The 21,411-nt window shown below is 43.2% G+C and overlaps 1 protein-coding gene across 5 annotated transcripts in view; it reads left to right on the forward strand.

The window, feature by feature from the left end:
• Positions 1-21,411, forward strand: part of KLHL3 (kelch like family member 3) — a 72,812-nt gene that overhangs the window by 42,294 nt on the left and 9,107 nt on the right. For 4 of the 5 annotated variants that reach the window (XM_038414876.2, XM_038414877.2, XM_043490541.1 and 1 more), the window contains 6 exons: positions 3,236-3,352; positions 4,915-5,064; positions 10,925-11,042; positions 11,779-11,976; positions 14,021-14,122; positions 17,921-18,049. In XM_038414876.2, coding sequence (XP_038270804.1) covers positions 3,236-3,352; positions 4,915-5,064; positions 10,925-11,042; positions 11,779-11,976; positions 14,021-14,122; positions 17,921-18,049 — 814 coding nt within the window. Of the gene's footprint in view, positions 1-3,235; positions 3,353-4,914; positions 5,065-10,924; positions 11,043-11,778; positions 11,977-14,020; positions 14,123-17,920; positions 18,050-19,973; positions 20,965-21,411 lie in introns of those variants that run through there. The other variant, XM_043490540.1, reaches the window with a different exon arrangement.

The raw sequence follows: 21,411 nt of genomic DNA on the forward strand, positions 1-21,411 counted from the left end.
TCATGGGTAAAGAAATAAGTTGAAATGCCTATTCTTGATGTGTCTTCTGTCTATAATGGAACTAATGAACCAGTAAATTCCATCTTCCAGAATAGATGGACGTGATATAGTCAAATACCTGTAGGACCAAACTGTAACAGGGCATTGGGAGGCATTGCTTTTTGAATATTCCTGTCACCAACTAATCTGTCTTGTTTGTGTACATGTGGTCAGCCTGAAGGATTGTCCTCTTAGTACCTCTACTGTACCTGGCTGCATCTCTCCCTCCTTACTTCATTGCTTCTTTAACTGCAGACATCAGACATAGAAAGAGGGACCTTTTTTTTACAAAATCAAGTTTGTTCAGACATATAAAAACTAGGAGTGCATGAAACTGGGACTTAGCAGTAACCTGCAGAAGTGGTAACCCAGCTCCCCATTACTGCGTGCCTACCAATGTTTAATGTATTGATCCTCACAACACCCATGTGAGATAGGGAAGTGCTCTGATCCCCAGTTTACAGAGTGGGGAGGACTGAGGCAGAGACTAAGGTCACACAGGGTATGTCTACACAGCATTTTGGAGCAAGCGGGAGCGGGTCTCCCAGCCTGGGCTGACAGACTCGGGTTAGCAGGGCTCGCGCCAGTGCTCTAAAAATAGCTGTATGGACAGGGCTTTGATGTTGTGGCTCATGCTAATGCTTGGATCCTGAAGCCTGCCCCCATCCCTAGACCTGAGCTGGGAAGCCTGCTCACTCACTCCAAAGTTCTGTGTAGCCAGACCCAGAGGGAGTCTGTGACAGAACAGGGGATTGAACCCAAATCGCCTATGTCTTGGGCTAAAATTTGCTTATTGATCCATCACTTAAACCTAATATAATATAACACAGGGCTGTGAGCCCAATCCTCTGTGGACCTGCATCCCATGCCACGCTACGGAAGCTGGTGCAGAACTTCTCGGAATCGGGGGTCATCAGAGATTTTTGTATGGGAAAACATGAAGGTTCACTCTGTCTTCTCTTGGGTAGTGTGCACAGAGGTGATATTCCAACCTTGTATAAAAGCTTTTCAGGCAGTCCCAGTCTCTTTCTACACTTCGTTCATTACTCAGCAAGTCAGAGCTCCCCTTCTCCTGAACTCGAGAGCAGCACCTTGGTTTGGGTAGGTGGCTCTCACTGAACTGAATGGAAGAGATTGGCTTTCTCACATCCAGGTTCTCTGTGGTGTGTAGCTGGAAAGCTCTCTCTCAGTCACAGGGGCGTTGCAATCAATGGAAGGGTTATGGCCATTCAGATTCTGTTGGGCCAGCTGTGAAATGCTCTGGATGGTGAGTAGAGTTGTGCACTGAAATACAAACACTGATCGGAACCTGGTAACAATTTTAATTCTGCAGAACAGTGGAAACTGACACAATTTTTTAAATAAAAGAAGTTGGGGTTTTGGACTAAGATTTTTCCTCTGTTAAAAATTGAATTGGGTACTGTTGGAAGGTACCAGAGGTACACCTTGTGAGTTTGAATTTTCCCGTTTATCCACAGAGGAGGTACAGCACGGGTAGCATCAGTATAAACTTCCTCCACACAACACCAGCAGTGTTCTTTAATCTTATTTTGGATGTCTCGAGATAGCCATCAACTATTTTTGACTAAATTATAACCAGTAGAATTGGTGCCATCACATGACTTTAATTTCTCCAAACTGGAGGCCTTGGACTTAATGTGGCTGCCTCCCAGAAGAAACTAAGATACTTGTAAATTGTGGGACTAATCATTTGGTGACTGCCTGGAAAGGTCAAAACTGGAAGTCATGTACTCATAACTTTGAGTGAATATGCCATACTCCAAGATGCTAGGTGTAAGGGATGCACTTGAAATCTCTTACAGAGAGCGAGGATATTTTGGTAACCATTGATGGGAAGGGCAAAAGTCAGCACTGGGATATTTCACATGTACGTAGAGGCCCACAGTGAATAAGTGACAAATTTCACAATTCTGGCTCAGTGGGAACATGGGAATTGTCAGTCAGTCATCCTGTTGCAAGGGTTGTATTACATGATATCTCCAACTGCCCTGCTCCCTTTCCCTACTCTGCAGGTTTTCTCTGGAATGACTTTTACGTTTCTTGATAGGTTTTTAGTCCCTGTCTACACTAGGATTGTAACTGTTGTGGTTTCAACTCCTTTGTGGATGGGCCTTTACTAACTGGTCTTTGTTAATCAAATGTTGAACAATATGGGCAGCATGAAATGCTCTTAGATACTTTACCAAACACCACTCTCTACCCATCAGTTGAGTTTTTATTTTTATATTTTTAATACATCACAGCACGCATATTCTTCCAGGATTCTGTGGTGTTCGTTTGTTTTTGTTCTAGGCGTACTCTCCACTGCAGCTACTGCTATACAAAGTGTCTGTCTATTTACAGTTCGTTCTGGGCCAAAAGTTTGGCTGCAGATCTGAACCTGTTTGATCTGGAAATGAAGCCGGAATTGTGCTCAGACCAGGCTTCTTCACCAAATTTCCTACAGCCCCTTCTTTCCCTCCTGGAAGCACGGGTTTGTTTTTTTTTTTTTTTTGTGGTGGTTGGATATATTTAGCTGTGCTGCCTTGTTTCAGCTATCAGAGGAGGGTGAAATTTAAGAGCTGGAACAAGTGTCAAACTATTAGGGATTTCACTGCCCTGTTATGAGCATTTTCCATAGTTGTTTTCAAGTTTTGGAAGGAGGCGATGAAGGGATTTAAATCTGACCTTAAGCACCGAATTAGCATGTGATCCCAAAACATATGTGAAACTGATCTACCTGATCTTTCGCGTATTACAAATAATAAATCCTTGTGTGTTGTTTTTACGAATAATGCCTGGCATGAATGCCGAAAGACTAATTACATTTTGTCTTCATTCTAATACCTAAAGTAACAGAGGTGCGTGCTGGTCTGGGTGACCTGCTTCGCTTTGAGAATGTCATAGATCGTCTAATGATGAAACAGAGGATTTATCAAAGTGTGCAGCCCTGTTCTCTTGACACACGTGACCAAAGCTTGGGGAAATGGTGTTTGTGCTCTGCATATATGCAGCATTGTGCATTTTTATCTGTCTTTCTGCATTATTACCTGCTAGAGCTCTTATCCCTGGTGCATCTTTTATTTCTTTCTTTAGATACTGCAAACCTGATGCTTAGATCACTAAGCCTCTGGCTTTGATGATTACTGAGAAGGCACGTTCTCTTTTCTGTAGTTAATTGTACTCTCTTGCATAGGTCTTTGAAGCTGTTATATCTTGGATAAATTATGAGAAAGAGGCTCGCTTAGAACACATGGCTAAACTGATGGAGCATGTTCGTCTGCCCCTTTTGCCCAGAGATTATCTTGTACAGGTTAGTACATTTTTTTAAAAAAAATCCTCACGTTAAAACTGAGTGTAGATCCTTAGCCTATGTACTTGATTGTTCGAGTGCTTCTGTTGTGGGTGGTTTGGCATTTATCTTAGTCTGTGGGACGAAGACCAGAGTCAATACTTTACAGTGTGCCTTCAAACTGAGTGGGATCTAAAGATAACTCAAGGACTGAAAAACCTTTTTCTCCCTGAATGTGTTCTGTATTCTACTTGGCAGTGCAAAAGGCAGTGATGTGCACCCTAAAACTGCCACAAATGTGGAAATATATATTTTTTTTTAAAAAAGGCATCCACTTACCTGTTTTTATAGCTGGTTAAATTAAGGGCCTGATTCTGAAGCTGAGCCATGCACATGGGATTCCTGCATAATCCAGATGGAGGCTTTTGGGAATATATATACTTCAAGACCATACAGAATCCAAAAATGCTGTTCTATTAAGTGTCTCCTGGGTGCTATTATGTTTGCACTTCAAAATATTTTTTCTTGGGTTTATATCTGCACTTCAAGCTGGGGATGTGATTCCCAGCTCGAGGAGACATAGCCATGGTAGCTCTGATGGAACTAACATGCTAAAAATAGTTTAGCCGTGGTGGCATGAGGGGTGGGAGGGGCTAGCTGCCTCAAGTATGTACCTGTCTGACACCATAGGCACGTACATAGGCAGCTAGCACTTCCCACCTCTTGTCACCATGGCTATTCTCTATTTTTAGCATGCTACTTCGATCAGAGCTATTAAGCACTGGTGCTGGGCTGAATTTCCTGAAAGAAAAGATCAGCCTGCATGCTGTTGGACCATCTCTGTACCAGGACTGGTGTATCTGTATAAATAAGTTAAACTTAGAATAGAGCCAGACTCTCCACCACTGATTTCTCCTTTACTGAGAAGCTGACCTGCAAGGTCCCAGAAGTCTGCTACTGCTTGGCAGAGAGGGAGAGCTGGTGTCAGAACAGGATACAGGTGTTGGGAGAAGGGGAAATAGTAATACAAGTTGTAGTTGCTATGTGTTAGGCTTTGACATAAAACCAGCTAAAGTCTCCCCACCCCCACTATCCCCCAAGCCTCCCTCTGTTTACAGCTCAACTGTTTGGGCGCGATGTGAGTGATGGTCAGGGTGCGGGACTCCACCTTCCCCAGCCAGAAGCTGCGCTATTGGTGTAAAATGCCAATCCTCGTGTTTGAACTGGATTGCAAAGTGATTCCTGTCCCTTCAGGAAAATCCGTGCAGAAAGGATTTAGTTTCCAATATGGGGATGAAAGGAACCTTCATTGTTTGGATGCAGTTATGACTTCAGAACAGATAGACCTGCATAAATAGATCTTTAAAGATCTGGTAAGAAAGAGATCAAACTTGGAAGTAAATATTTTGTGCCTTAGCAGGTCCTTACTGAAGACTCAGAATGCTGCTCACTAATGTTGCAGCTATTCTATCTTTCTCACTGCGGTACTTTTACAAAAAATATTCCAATCTTTTCCCTATATTTTCTCTGAAAACTCCCTAGTGAAATACATCCATTCAAATAATCTTTATTGGCATTTCCAGACAGTTGAAGAAGAAGCTTTAATCAAGAATAACAACACGTGTAAAGACTTCCTTATTGAGGCCATGAAATATCACTTGCTTCCTCTGGATCAAAGGCAATTGATAAAGAATCCTAGAACAAAACCAAGGACTCCAGTTAGCCTGCCAAAGGTAAGCTAAATTCTCTTGCAAAATAGAGAAACTTAGAAGGGAAAATGTAGGTCTTTTTTTTTTTTTTTTTTAATTGGTTTTGATATTGCATCATTAGAGGCATCTTTCACCTTTGAATGGCTAGAGCTTGTTCTCTTACTAGATTTCATTTGATTGATTCCTAATTCTGTTGCGTTTCAGTGGCTCCGATAGGGCCTGACCCAAAGCCTGCTGAAGCCAGCCTGACAATAGCACACATACTGGAAATTCCCCCATGCCAGGGGAATGCCCACCAGAGGATGTGTGGCTAATCTCCGATCCTTTTTATGTTGCCTGAGCAGAACAGGGACAAGAATCTGCCTCAGTTTCCTTAAAATTGGCTACTATCCTAGAAGCCTGGAGGGTAGCAAATATTCAGTCTGTCTTCAGAAATAGCACTAGCATTTATCCTGAGAAGTGCAGACCAGCGAGCTCAATTTCAGTAGGAGGGAAACTAGTTGAATTGACCATTTAAAAATAGGGTTAGATACTCGCATGTGTAATGACAGCAGTAGCAGCATTTCCATTAGATAGGCTAGCTGTTTTTAGAAGAGCTATAAAACCACCTGCATTGGAGCATGAGCCAGTCGCTAACTGATGAGGGTTATGAAGATACTTCCTTTATGGGCAAGTAATTCCATAGTAGTCTACTACAGGGGTTTATTGCACCCTCCTGCGGTACTCTCCTTAGTATCAGGGACATGATACTGGAGTAGACTGGTCTGATCCAATGTGGCAGTTCCGATGTTAGAATTTCCCACTGTTTGGTTCTCAAAATATTTCATTCTGGACCACCAGCAGTGTTGTGGGGGCTACTGGTGGCCTCGGGACTATAGTTTAGAACTGCGGGTCCGTGGGGTAGGCAGGGATTTACAGTGCTCAGAGGGTTGGCTGAGATTTCTGCTGAGTGAAGCAGCTTGGATATTGTGCGATTGGAGAGGGCTATGGTGCTTTTAGCTCTCATTAGTTCATCTGCATGTTGGAGGCAGAGCCTGATATAGCAAAAAAACACCCCAACTAACCTTATCTGAAAACTGGCTCATGGCAGATTCTGAACAGCGACTAAAAATAGATGTGGCACAAGAAAAAATAACTCCGAGATTCCCAATATTGATATGGGAGCTGTGCACTGCTCTGCATCCATGTTCATTAGTAAGAAAAAGATGGAGGAGAAAAACGCTACCCCATCCCCAAAGCATACAGGCGGCTTGCACAGAAAACTGTCACTGAAGTTATTAATGAGAATTTCAGGCTGTAAGACGTCAAATCACGTGCCTATTCCTTCGGATATAAACAATGGGAAGCTAGATTTTGTGAGACTGTGTACCAGTTTTATCTCAGGAGGCGGTATTCAAATACTGATTTGCTGGATACTGTTAATTTGCAGTTCTGTAGTGCGTGCATCGTATTTGCCTACATATTGTGGTTCTTGATAGGAATTAATCTACAGAATCTACCTTTTGGGTTGTCATGGGGAATGTGTCTTTGTCCTTTATGGACCGTGCGCTGGAGTCATGGAACTGCAGAAACGAGAGGTGGAAAAGATTTGAGGTCAACAAGTTCAGAGGTTCTCAACACTTTCTATACCATGACCCCAAAGTTCAAAAGAAAAACCTACTAGCCGGGCCCCCCACCTCTGCCTTCCATCTAGCTGTAAAGAAAGGGAGGGAGGTTGTGGTCCCTCTGGACCTTCCTCATTGAGAAGCTATATGGTCTTGTCTATTGCTCCTACCAGTGTGGGATTGTTTTCTGCTGTATAATCTCCACTGCTTGTCAGCGCCTCGTTTAAAATGTCTTAAGGTCTGTGTCTTTCCTCCCTTTTCCTTGGGAGGCTAGTCCACAATTAGTAAGTCACCCTTGTTAGGAAATGTTTCCTGATAACTTTTTACCTTGTCACCTCAATTTCATGCTATTGCTTCTACATTAAACAGTTATACAGAGGTCTCTTTCCCTGTTTTTTATGCCGTGTAAATACTCTAGACTGTTATCTAACCATCCCATTCCACCCCAACCATCTGGGACTTGAACTCAGGATCTTTACATACTGGGCTACATTGTTTTTTCTCAGAAACAAGAGATCAGGGTTTTATTTTTCCCCCCGTCACGCTGTTTATCTGTTCCGAGGCTAATTATCTTGGTGCCAACTCCTCAGCCTTCTAAAAATACGGTTGTCTTGTGTAATGCTCATTCCTGCTGGCATGCTGTGTTGTGATAAGAGGAGTAAATCTCACTCTCGATAGCTGTAGAGAATCTGAAGTAATGTATTCAGAGCAATGCACAAATCAAGCTGCTTTCTCAATGAAGGAGCCAGCGACCGTTTCAAAAATCTGCCTGGGTTCCACTGTAGCTTGGTTGCTATGGGCAACCATCAACTGCTGAGCTCTCATCGGGAATGTTCCTGCGTTCCCAAACGCAACAGTCACGGGCAAGAAATGTGTAGATTGGGGGCTTCAGAAAATATGTTGGGATTTTATTTTTTTTTCCTGTTGATCAAGATAAAGTTTACTAAGATCTAAGCAACTTAGACTTAAAATGCACTGATTTGTTTCAGTGCACATGTTGCACCCGAGACCTTAGGAAGCTGACAAAGACCCCTCTGTGCAATCCACAGCCAGACCTACTACTCCAGTAGTTCTCAAACTGTGGGTTGGGACCCCAAAGTGGGTCACAACCCCATTTTAGTGAGGTCGCCAGGGCTGGCTTAGACTTGCTGGGGCCCAGGGCCGAAGCTGAAGCCTGAGCCCCACTGCCTGGGGCCGAATCCTGAGGGCTTCAGCCCTGGGTGGCAGGGTTTAGGTTACAGGCCCCCTGCTGGGGCTGAAGCCCTGGGGCTTCAGTTCCCCGCCTCCGGCACAGGATGGTGGGGCTTGGGCTTTGGCCCCTGATCCTGGGCCATGGTGCTCGGGCGGGCTCAGGCTTCGGTCCCCCCTCCTGGGTCGTGTAGTAATTTTTGGTGTCAGAAGGGGAACGCGGTGCAATGAAGTCTGAGAATCCCTGTAACACTCTAATCCCTTACACAGACATGGTGCTTTCTGGGGGAGTAGTTTCCATCATGGGTGGTGGTCCACCTGGAGTGCTTCACTTATTTATCAGCATCAATTTTTGTCAGCATAACTATGAAAACAGCAAATAAATGGTGGTCTGACCACTGAAACGACACTGAGGTCTTCTCCACTTAAAGTATTAGTGCATTGTGCGGGTCTGTGGTGGGATGAGAAATTCTACGTTGGTTTATGCAATACACAGGTAAATGTGACAAGGCACATGGGCAATAAATAAATAAATGGGGTGATGGGCTGCTGAATTAAGTTACAAAACGGGGGATAAACTTAGAAAAAAAATCTTCAGAGGTCATTTGAGAAAATTCCCATAAGACAGTCCTGGGAGGCAGGATGTCCAGCCAGGAGTATGTCCGATTAGCCTTCAAATATGTATTTTCTCCCTTAAAGGCCAGTGATTTCCATTCCCTTTCCTTGGCAGGGTAGGAATGGGGGATTTTCTTGAATCTCTGGGTCTCTTTAGAACTCTTCTGCTGCAGTGGGAAAGGTTTTGAGGGAGAGTCCATGGGGAAATCCCTATTGCATAAGAACTTCCATACTGGGTCAGATCATGGTCCATCTTGCCTAGTATCCTGTCTTTGACAATAGGCCATATCAGAGCTTCAGAGGGAATGTACAGAACTGAGTAGTTATGGTGTGATCCAGCCATCTTCCATTCCCAGCTTGTGGTAGGCAAAGGTTTAGGGTTGCCCCAAGCATGGGGTTGAGTCGCTGACTATCTTGGCTAATAACCATTGATGGATCTATCCTCTGTGAATTTAGTTCTTTTTTTGAATCCAGTTATACTTTTGGCCTTCACAACGTCCCATGCCAATGAGTTTCACAGGTTTGTTGTGTGGAAAAAGTTCTTCCTCTTGTTTGTATTAAACCTGCTGCCTATTCATTTAATTGGGTGACCCCTGGTTAGTGTATTGTGTGAAAAGGTAAATCGCATGTCTCTATTCATTTCCCCCCCCACTCTGTTCATGATTTTATAGACCTTTATGATATCCCCCTAGTTGTCTCTTTTCTAAAATGAACAGGCCTAATCTTTAGTCTGTCCTCTTATGGAAGCTGTTCAATACCATTGGTCATCTTTGTTGCCCTTCTCTGAATGTTTTCCAGTTCCACTATATCCTTTTTGAGGTGGAACGACCAGAATTGGACTTAATATTCAAGGTGTGGATGCACCGTGGATTTATACAGTTGCAGGAAGATATTTCGTCCTTTATTTTTTTTGTTATACCTTTCCTGACAGTATATTAGGAACTGTTAACCTTTTTGACTGCTGCTGTGCATTGAGCAGAACTGTCCATGGTGACTCTAACATCTTTCTTTCATAACAGCTAGTTTAGAACTCATCATTATATATGGATATTTGGGATTATGTTTTCCAACATGCATTACTTTGCCCTTATCAGCGCTGAATTTCATCTACCATTTTGTTGCCCAGTCACCCAGTTTTGTGAAATCTCTCTAACTCCTCAGTCTGCTTTGAACTTAATTATCTTGAATAGTTGTCTGTAAACTTTGCCAGTTCTCTGTTCACCTCCTTTCCAGATCATTAATAAATATGTTGAACAGCACAGGTCTCCATATAGATCCTTAGGGGACCCTGCTGATCACCTCTGTCCATTGTGAAAACTGTCCATTTTTTTGTTCGTACCCTTTGTTTCTTATCTTTCAACCAGCTACTGATCCAGGAGAAGGCCTTCCCTTTTATCCCATGGCTACCTAGTTTCCATAAGAGCCTTTGGTGAGGGACTTTGTCAAGGCTTTCTGAAAATCCAAGTCCACTATATTGACTTGATCACCCTTATTCCCATGTTTGTTGACTCTCTGAGAGTACAGACAAATTGGTGATGCATGACTTCCTTCTACACAAGCCATGTTGACTCTTCCCCCACAAATTGTGTTTTTCTGTGTATCTGATCATTCTCTTCTTTACTATAATTCTGCCAATTTGTCCAGCACTGACACTAGGCTCACTGGCCTGTAATTGCCAGGATCTCCTCAGGGAGCCCTTTTTGAAAATTAGCATTACATTAGCTACCTTCCAGTCATCTGGTACAGAGGCTGATTTCAGTGATAGTTTAGCAATACTACTAACTGTGGTATTTAACCTATCATATGGGCATGGATCCCAAAGATCCAGTCCAACCAAAAGAAAGCACTTTCTCACCAGCTGTCCCATGAGAACCATGGTGGTGCGTTGTGTCCTCTGCTGAGCAAGAGCCATCAGTTGTGATTTGAAAACATAGGGATTGCATTAGAGTGAGGAAAAGGGCACATCAACCCTATAGAGATTGGCCATAGAGCAAGATTTCTTAAGGGGGACATATCTCATCTGCCAGAGAGGGAGAATTCAAAGAACTTTGGGCAGTCTTTGGGGCCGTTGAAGTTCTGCTGACCCACCTGGGTTGCTTGGGGAATGATAATTGGTGGGATGGAGCACCCTGATGCAAGCCAAAAAAACGGCTTGCAGATCAGCTTGGGTGAGGGGGAATCTTTTAGCGTATATTGAGGTCATCATAAGCACAAAAGCCTGCTTTGTTTGTATGTAAAACAGTATGTAATAAGCTGTACTCCTGGGCGTATAGGTCCTCTAGGGGCAGATTCTCAAAGGACCCAACCCTTTTATGCCTTTGAAAAATCACCCTCCTCCCCACATAGACAGCCCCCCAGCTGTCAATATAGCTCACTTTGACTAGGTTCTGGTAGCGGTTTTTATTTTGCAGGATGCAGCCTGCTGTGTAAACAGTCCTTGACCTAAGGATTTCCCTTCTCTTGTTTTTCCTTCCCAGATAATGATTGTGGTTGGTGGGCAAGCGCCCAAAGCCATCCGGAGCGTGGAGTGTTACGATTTTGAGGAGGATCGGTGGGAGCAGATAGCTGAGCTTCCCTCCCGGAGATGCAGAGCAGGTAAATGGAACGTGTCCAGTGGCCTCCATCACTTTCCCACTAAATTCCTTAGGGGACAGAAGTGTATTTAGCCCCTCTGTTTCCAGCCGACAACAGCTCTGCCTCCCACCAAGATCCAGGAGAAAGCTTCACTCCCCCAAATGGGCACAAAGGCACCTCGCTCCCCACTACTTCCTCTATGCTATTCCTTCCATCTCCTCTGGATTGGCTTCACAGTGGGAGCCAACTTTCCCTGTTGGCTTTCCAGCAAAGAGCTGGGGACAGAGATCGTTCACTGGACTTGCAGTTTAAAAGAGAAGGGATTTTTCCTATCAGAGGTGAGGTATGTGGAGTTGAAACTTGTTCCTCCTTGGAGATCTGACTGACCCTACCATCCAGCATCCAGAGGTGCTCTCCGGATCCATACTTTTCTCCCCCTCTCTGAGACACCTTGAAATTATCTTGGTCTCATACCCACCTTGGAATTGGCAAGCTTGAGACCAGCTTGAGTGAGGCCTGGTTTAATATTCTGTGTTATGTGTGTTGTTTTCCCTACAATCTGTACGTGCTCTTATTCAGATCTGATGGTTGTACAGAGCAGGCAAATGCTAAACATTTGCAAATGTCCTATTCATCCCTTCTCTGTTACAAATACCAACAAAGCCATCTGATGGCATCTCTTTTCCAAGCTACCTGTAGGTGCGGTCTGATCTCTAAACCTAGCTCGGAGGCTTAAGTCTCTCTCCCCTTCCAACAGGTGTGGTGTTTATGGCAGGCAACGTTTATGCTGTCGGAGGGTTTAATGGCTCTCTGAGAGTGCGAACTGTAGACGTGTATGACGGTGTGAAGGATCAGTGGACGTCAATTGCCAGCATGCAGGAACGACGGAGCACTTTGGGGGCGGCTGTGCTGAATGAACTCCTGTACGCTGTGGGCGGATTTGATGGAAGCACTGGTATGTTACTGCACAAAAGCCAGGCAGCCAAATGAGATGGATATTGTACTAGTTCTGTGTTCTCCAGGTCCCTCACAGGGAGTGCACAGCTCTGCTGAAGTGCAGTCCTTGAACGGCAAATTACCTCACGGTAGAAAACAGCAGTTAGTTCCGACCAGTTCTCCACACCTACTTTTTTAGCTTTGTGTTTTGATGTCTTGTGCTTATTTTTTTTCCCTCTAGAAAGTAAGAATTTATTCAACAAGAATCTGACGCTTTAAAAGGAAATGTTTTCATAGCAAACATCTTTGGTTTTTGTAGGGATGTTGCTATTACAAGGCAAGTGATTCGCTAACATTCACTTTAAGTGACAATCCCCAGGAGCAGCAAAAATCTTGATTTGCTGGTAGATCAGGTTAGCGAAGATGGGATTGGGAACTATGGGGATATTTTAAAGTGCTTGTTTCAGAGGCATCTCACTGTTGGAAAGTGTCAGTATTATTATTGGGGTTTTTTTTGCCGTGAAATAATAGTTATGTTCACTTTGCAGTTGTGCTTGAATGGCTCAAACTAGAGCTGAGCAAATAGTTCGTTTCTAAAAACTCTGCCTCTTTCTTAAATGCAATAATTGTTCTGAAATTCTGCCCGCCGTGATCTCTGCAAACATTTCTTGAGCTGTAGTTTGCTGGTGAGCTGTGAATATAAAATAACTGCATTTGAAATCTTCAACTGTGTTGGTTAGTTAGGTTTTGCCAGAGGTCATACGGTCTTGTTTTCTTTCCTGAGCGGGTTAGATTAAAACTTCTCTCTTAGAATCAGTTTTCCGGTGTAAATACTCACAATTATCTTTCTGTAACTATTCTCTAGTATTCACTAAAAATTTCCTTTTTAGGCAAATGTTCTTTCCAGTAAACTGTTCACTTAACACATACATGGAAAGTGATCACAAAATGCAGTCAGAGCAGCCTTATTTAAGAATTGGAATGAACATTAATACAAAAATGTTCTGAAGTATTTGGCCAGCTCTAGTTCAAATCCCAGATTGACCATCGTTTCATACTGTTTTAAATGGAGATGGGTGAAATGGGTTTGGATTAAACAAAAGCCTTCACTGAACTTGTGTCAAGGTGAAATACTTGCTTGTCACTTCTCCCACACCCTTGCTTGTCCTTCTATTTTGCACACTTCAGTGCTTCCAGGTTCTGCCCAGGACTGGAAGGGAAAGTGCTAAAGTTACTGCAGGAGACTGTTTTTACTGTATTTCCAGCTGTATTTCTGAGACCCATTGTGCTTCAGAAAGTTAAGATAAGCATCCAGATTTTGGGTGTTTATGCAAAACTAACTCTACCCTTCCCGAAGGGCTTGCCTGCACAGGCGAGTTTTACCAGTTATACTGGCATAGTTACTGTAATATAATTATATTGGTGGAACTCCTTGTGTGGACACTTATTCTGGGATAAGAGAGGCTTTTTAAACCCTTGCCTGAAGTAACAAAAGCCAAACCAGAACAAAGCACTCTTGTATTGGAATAAGAATGCCCACCTGGCTGTTATCCCAATGTAAGCATAGTGGTTTCGGTTCACACCTTACCTTATGCTGGTATAACTTTGCAATGTAGACAAGCTCCCAGTTACCTTAACAAGCTTGTGATGAGGGCTTAAAGGGGCGGTTTTAAAATCTTCACATTGGTCTGATTTTAATGCCACTTGAAAGGACATTCACTGTTGGACTATTCCAGCTGAAGAGGTCGGGATCTAGGCCCCAGATCCAGTCTCTTATTCCCAGCACATTAGAAGTGGCAGCAGCCTCAGGACAGGGAGTCATCTGGTAAGGCTCAATAGCAATCTTCCTGGCTGCAGAAGGAGCAGCATTGATGGGCCAGTACCAACCTGCTTTTCCTTGCCTACCGGGAAAATGGCCACACAACTGCCATGGAGGTGGGGAGGAAATTGAGAACCTTGGGAAACTTTAGTCCAGGTCACAGTGGAGATGCGTCTCCAAGGGGGAGAACAGTACAATGCTAATCTTTTTAATTAGAAAACCTATGTATCCTCTTTTTAACTAGGTCTGGCATCAGTAGAGGCCTATAGCTATAAAACCAATGAGTGGTTTTTTGTGGCTCCCATGAACACAAGAAGAAGCAGTGTTGGAGTTGGAGTTGTGGAGGGTAAGAATAATAGCAGCCATTTCAGTCCCTTGAATATTAGTATTTAAAACAAAAACACAAGTGGTTAAAGTCTGAGTTCCTGCAGCGAAGGGGCAGGAGCTGTTCTCCAAACATTCCCTGAGGTAACCTGCTGGCAGATGAGCACAAGAACAAGCCAGGCCAGTTTCTAAAAGCTGCATTTTAGATATTTGTTGATTAGTAAAGATTTTTTTTTTTAATGTGACTAAATTACTGCAGCTTTGAATAGTCTCTTTGTTGTGCGGGAAAATTGTATGTTTTGCCATATACGCTACATGGCGCAGGATCTTGATACTGATGCTGGGCCCAACAGCAGCTGGCCACCTCTCCTGCTTTGCGTGGGGCATTCTCATTTTTTTGGTGGGAGAATAACATTCTGAGACCTCTCTGGTCAGTGAAACAAGGCACTGTGAGGGTGTTTCTGTTGTGGTCATCAGCAAGCATCGTGATAGACAACAGCAACCTCCAGAGGAAGACATTTGAAAATCTGCCCTCCAAAATGAAGGCTGAAGCACAGTTAAAATCCTGGCACCGTAGCTGGGTGGCACACTACCAACAAAATCATAAGATTTTGCAGTTATTTGCATCGGACTCGCGTGTTGGGTTGCCCATTCTGCATTGTGCTTAAATGGGGAATTTACAGTAACAAATTTCAGTACCATGCCAACACAGGGATGGGGCAGGGAAGGATAAGGGGCAGTTGCAATTGTTGAAACAGCCATCAGCATGAACATGTAAGTATGAAAGTCCTGAGGTCTGGTGTCAAGTGGGTTGATTTCATTTTACCTTGCTTAGAATCCAAGGGAACAATCACTTTAGAATATGAATTTCTTTCCATTTTGTGGAACTTTGTGGCAGTGTTTTTATTATGTAGCCCTAATTGCAGCGGGTTGTAGCTGTCTCCCATTAGTACAGTATGTAGCGATTGGTTGGTGGAGTTAGCCCCAGTATGTTACAAACTTGAGTTCTTGGGATTGCAAATGGACTGGTTTGGCCAGTAAATGGGAATGGATTGGAAATTTTTTTTTAAAAAATAGGAGGAGGAGAGGAACTGAAATCCGTTTCTCTTTAAGTAGTGATAGAGCGGCTAAAATCTGCCTAACTGCTTGTGGAGTTTAATAATAATTTCCTTAATTATTGGCATCTTCATATGCTTATGATGTGCTTAGTAAACACTGATACCTATGAAAAGCCAAAGTGGGTCATACTCGATTCGAGTGCTTAACAGAAATTTAAGTAATGCGATGGTAATTTTTCTTTTAAATAAGGCAAAACAAATGCATGTGTAGACCCGCTGGAGCAAAAATAGCCAAGTGTCTTGGAGCTGAACAGGTTTTAAATCAGCAGGAGCGAACAACAAATTTGATATAGGGCTTAAGCCACTGTCCAGAGTTAAACAGTACCCCCAGACTTCTAGCAACAGAGACTGAATATGATGAAAATTGACCTGGTGCCTACAGTTATTGACAATATCTAGTAGTTGATGCAAACCAACAAATGTTACCTTGGTAGAGCATAGTTGGCACCAAGATGTTTCCTGCTTTGATTTGTTAACCTAAAACACCAGCGGAGTTGATGTGATTACACAAATAAGTGTATGAAATGTCTAAAGAGACAGTAACAGGGGAGTGCAATTACCCGTGCATGTTTGGAAGTGTAAGAAACTGATCTTGCCAGTGAAGTGTGATGGGACTGATTTTGACTTCAGCCAATCTTCACCAGTAGGAAGAAAGGCAGTGTGTCGCCCAGGACCTGAGTAAAGGCAGGCTTATTAGCGTTCGAATTAAGCGAGGTTCAGACTGGTGCATGGGCCCCCGCTACACTTCAGATGTGCTTAATTTGAGACTTAATTGGTACAAAGGTCTTTTCAGGGGCCCTCTGTAATGGGGTGAGCTCAATACCCTGTACAGTTGAGATTAAAACAAAGAGGAGAATTAAATGCTTTACATGGCAAATTGGAGAAAGTTGGCAAAGTTTATGGGTGTTTTAAGTGAAATTAGACAGTATCTATTTATTAAAATGTATAGTACACTATACAACAGGACATGCCCTCGCGAGCTCTCGGCACCTGTGACAAACTCTTAAAAGTTCCCAGACTCCAGCCATTTCCCACAGATGATACTACCCAGCAGCAGGAACAGCATTGAGAAAGAGGTAATAATCCCCACTAACAGTCACTACCAGAGTCACCCTCTGGAAGGACACAGGTTTCCAGTGTCCCTTAGTATGAAACAGGATAGAAGGAACAAAAGACTGGTGCTGGTTCTGGTTCTTGTGAACCTCTCCCTGGCATGAGTCAGCAGTTACTCATGTGCAGGGTCACATAGTCACTGGAGCTGTGTGTGTAAGGGTTCATGGTCGGGGCCCCGCTGTGTGTGGTAACACTGTGTGAAGGAAAATAGCCTGCATCTGTTGGAGTTGTAAAGCTGTCAGGGAAAGAAGATGATGGAAAAGACCAGACTGATTGTAAAAACAGACAGCAGGAGGGTCACAGAGCAAAGGGGTGAGCGACCCATTTAAGGCCATGTTGTACTCTCACAGAACGTAAGTACTGTAATCCCGTTCACTCAGGAGGGTTTGGGGCAAAGACCGAGGGTAGAATTTAAGTATTCTTTTGTTGACAATGCTGCTCCGGGATACAGCCTCTCTAGATGCCCGTCATTTTTTTTTTTCCCCTATTCGTTTGTTGGGGATACCAATCGTACGCATGGCTCCTGGCATGCATCAGCACAACATGAACGAGATGATGCTATACACTCAGTCCACGGGAGCAGACAACCTTGAGCTGCAGTTACATCAGCTCATTTTCGACTGGCCAGGATTCTTCAAAATAGGGATTTAGTGTTTAACTATAGCCAATGCAAATGCCTGTTGTGGTGGAGTAGGTTATTCCATATTTATCGCTTTCATGGCATCTTAAATATTGCACTGTGTTTTCAAACCAGAAGGTGCTACTGAGGTAAATGTAATTGAACTCCTATGTAAGACCACTGTGAGATAAATATTAGCTCCATTTTACTAAAGCAGAGAAATTGGAATGTTGTTCCCAAGGCAACATAATTGGCCAAATTCATAGTTGAGATAGTGTCCTAAATGGGTGACGCTTCCACATAGTTCTGCCCCCTTTACAGTGCATGTTACGCTAACTTAGTCTCCCTCTGAGTCAGTTAGATTCATGCCCACTTACCAATGTATAGCTTGCAGTATATTGTTTTTACGCTCACCTCTGCATTTGGCTAAGTGAATATAAGGGAGTATACGTCAGCATAATGCACGTAACAGACAGAAAATCTAGCAACTGAATGGGAGGATATAAGGAGGTGTCAGGTTAAAGCATGTGAAAGCCTGCTTTAAATGGACACCTTCTCCTGGGTGTATCAGCTGCAGCAGTTGAGTCCCTTACACCTCATAAACTGGGTGTGAGTGGGTCTGAGGGTCTGATTGTGTTTTCACACTACCTCTGAATCTGGTGCAGAGCTGGATTAGAACTCTGGCCTTCCGGGATCCCAGCCTCCTGCATTTTCCTGTGGAGACAGTGTTAGTGTTCACCACTTAAAAATGGGCACATCAGTTGTAAATATGCTCTAACTTGTGTAGCACAGTGCCCCCTCCCTCGACCCAAAAAGAGATACAGACTTTTCCAATGGCACCCCAATCTCAATTGGATCTTTCGGCACTATGGTAGTCTACAAATGATGGATAATAATGTACCCTATTATTATAATCGGATATTAAATGCACCCATTTCTCTCTGATTAGTCCGTGCCGTGTTTGTTGCAGGTAAGCTGTATGCTGTTGGGGGTTACGATGGAGCATCACGTCAGTGCCTTAGTACCGTAGAACAGTATAATCCAGCTACAAATGAATGGACCTATGTCGCTGATATGAGCACTCGGCGCAGCGGTGCAGGTATCGATTCTGAGTCACCTTTAAATAAATAAATCTGTTTCCCGCTTCTCAGAAGCATTTAATTCACATGTCCGGCTTTTATCCCCTGTCACTGCAGGGTGAGGAAGTGAAGAAGTTGCGTTGTTGGGCTGCTAGTTCTGAGGAGTGAAGCTTTTTTTGTGTGGGTCGTGATCACACGGAAGCTTCCAACTGCTCCCTTGACTGTGTTAATCTCCCCCAAAATTAAAATTAATCTCTGTTTTGGACAGTGACTCTGAAAAATGGCATCATGTCTATTGTCTCTGAGTAGTTTCCATATCAAACTTGCCTTGTCCGTATGGTAAAAAGACAGCTTTTCTAATGGCCAGCCCTGCAAACTCACCATGGGACCAGAAAGCCAAGCTCTGACACACCATCACTTGCACCTTCCACCACTTCATTTCTTGTCCTGTGGGCTTCCTCTTGATTTCCATAGGTCACTGTATATATAGTAGGTGTTTCATAGATCAAAATTCACCTTCAGCAAGTGACCTAAAAACCAAGTTAAAGCAATTTATTCCATCTTAACGAGTGCTCCACCTCGACCCAGTTTTTAGTGAGTGGACAGGTCAGAGGATTGTAGAATAAGACAGGGAACGTGGAATTTGTGTTCCATTCTTGACTGCTGCTGAATCGTCTTGTGGCTATAGGCTTACTCACAAAACTTATCAGTGCATTTTCCTAGTCTGTTGGAATGGGGATGATAATGCTGAGCCATCGTGTGTAAGTAATTTGTATCCGTGGATGAAAGATGGTACAGAAGTTTTATAATTATGGTATAACACGTGCAGTGGAAACTCACTTTTGCTGAATGTGAACATAGTGAAACTGTGCTTAAGAAGGTGAAGTTCCCACCCTGCTCCTACAACCAGAAACACACACTGACTAGGGCCCAAATTCCTAGGGACTTGCCTTTATGACTAGCTGAAATAATAACAGCTCATAAGCCTCAGTAAGAATTTTCTCCTTGACTGGTTGTAGCACTCTTCTCTGCAGGATCTCTCTCTGCCCCTGCCTCTAATTACCTCTGTCTCTGACATGCCAACCCTTTAACGCTCCTAGTTTGGGGCCCGCCTGATCTGACATCAGGATGAGTCAGCAAAAGAGCTTTACATCTCTATGCAGGGTCATTGAACCTGCGTCACCCTGTCTTACAGGTAAATAGAATGAATATCCCACACAGTTAGTCCATGGCAATGTGCAATTGGTGTTCCTTGCGTATAGCAATTCTGATTATAATGAATCTCTGCTTTTGGTGAAGTTTCCTTATTAAACTGACTGTGCTGGGAGTCCTCCTTTACACTTCTAATGCGAAACACAGAGGAAGGAATGTCACTAATATTCTGAACATGCTCTCAATTGCCTGCAAATGCTGCTGTTCATTTTCTTTTCCTCAACTGGATACGAGGTACAGCAAATTACGGCAGTTACCAAAACAGGCAGTGAATTTTCCTTTTCTCAGGGGAAAATGCCAGTAATGGAATTCACTATTTAGAGCAATAAAAAGTGACTATCAGTATAACGCTATTGCAATAAATAAAACGGTGGTCACTGCCTCCAGCATCATTGGCTCAATGCTGCCATCTAGTGTTCTTTGGGAAACAAGTGCTCCTGTATACTGGATAAAAGAAAAGGAGTACTTGTGGCACTTTAGAGACTAACAGATTTATTTGAGAATAAGCTTTATGTAGCTCTCGAAAGCTTATGCTTAAATAAATTCGTTAGTCTCTAAGGTGCCACAAGTCCTTCTTTTCTTTTTGCGGATACAGACTAACACGGCTGCTACTCTGAAATCTGTATACTGGATAGTTGCAGTTTAATTTTGATTGCTAGCTGCAGGCCCTGTACAGATTAAAAAATACATGTATTCTGGCAGCGCATCAGCAGGCCTCTTTCTGTGTACTAGGTCAACAGAAAAGAATCCCATTTGTTCCTGGAAAGGATGTCCTCTCTTTGGATCTGAGATACCCTGCATTGATGCAGATGGAATCCTACAGGCATTGCAGGTGGAGAGGCTGTTTTAGGCTGGATGGGACATTTTTAACTTTTTTATTTTTCCTCTTCTAATCTAATAATCTAACCATCTTTTTAACATTTGGCCGCACTTACTATTTAAAAAATGATTCAGATAGTGTTGCAATTCCAGTGTGATATTCCCAAGTGTAACACAAGTTTTCTGCCCATTTCCCACTGTTTCCCTATAATCACAGTATTAGCGCACACACGCTGGACCAAATCCAGAGTTACTCCACTGAACCTGGAATTTGGCCTAATATTGCTGATGGGCTTGTTTCTCCGGTGCGCAAAAGTTAAATACAGTATGTAATAGAGAGTTGCCACGGGCTGGGGCAGTTTTGTTTGGCTGCTGACATTCATCTGTGTTGCTTTCTTTTGACTCAACTGGAGGTGGTCCAGACCATCCCAGGTGTGTAGTAGGGATTGGGGCGTAAATGTGACTGAGGCCCACTTGGCTAAAACTGAGGCCAAATAGGATAGAAATTATGTTGGTAAGTCAGGGACAGCACAGCATATCTGCCTTTTGTTACTGATGTTCACAGTCTGGTTAATTTCTCTCCTGCTGTTAGCTTTTTTCCATCGGTTACTGCAGCACATCCTAAATCCAATGTAATGGCCAGTGTAATCCCATTGACATCTATGGGATATGGATCAGGCACCTAACTGAGCAAGTTGTTGGGGTGAAACACAAGAAAAACCAGCAGGCCCATTGTTTAAGGCAGCGTTTCCCAAACTTTTTTGGCCATGGAACACTTTTTAGCCTATTACGGAACACTTGTAATATTATTTTGTAGTTGTTCGGTTTTCAAATAAAAAATTGCTTTATTTTTGCTCAAATATATTTTATTTTATAAAACAAAGCAAAAATACAAATTCAAAATAATTTGAACTAACAATTTCTAACTGGAAGCGCGTATAAAGTAGTACAAAAATCAAGTGCAAGAGTCAAAATTAAATTCTAGATTCTTTCACAGAACACCTATTCACATCGTGCGGAACAGCTTGGGAAATGCTGGTTTAAAGGTGGGGCTGCAGCTAAGTTGCGTTGGAAACTGCCACTGGCGGAGGGGCACGTTACAGCCGTGCTCTAGGATCTGAACTTGCTACTGATTGGTGTTCAGTGGATTAAGACGGTGATGTTTTGGTCTGTAATACCATGGGACCTGCTTGCCTAAAGCTGCTCCTCTCCCCATGTCACAGTACTACAGTTGCTACTAACTAGAAGAACAGGAGTACCTGTGGCATCTTAGAGACTAACAAATTTATTTGAGCATAAGCTTTCGTGAGCTACAGCTCACTTCATCAGATGCATTCAGTGGAAAATACAG

The sequence above is a fragment of the Dermochelys coriacea genome, chromosome 8 (genome assembly GCF_009764565.3).
Source record: "Dermochelys coriacea isolate rDerCor1 chromosome 8, rDerCor1.pri.v4, whole genome shotgun sequence".
In the NCBI taxonomy this organism is placed as follows: domain Eukaryota; kingdom Metazoa; phylum Chordata; order Testudines; family Dermochelyidae; genus Dermochelys; species Dermochelys coriacea.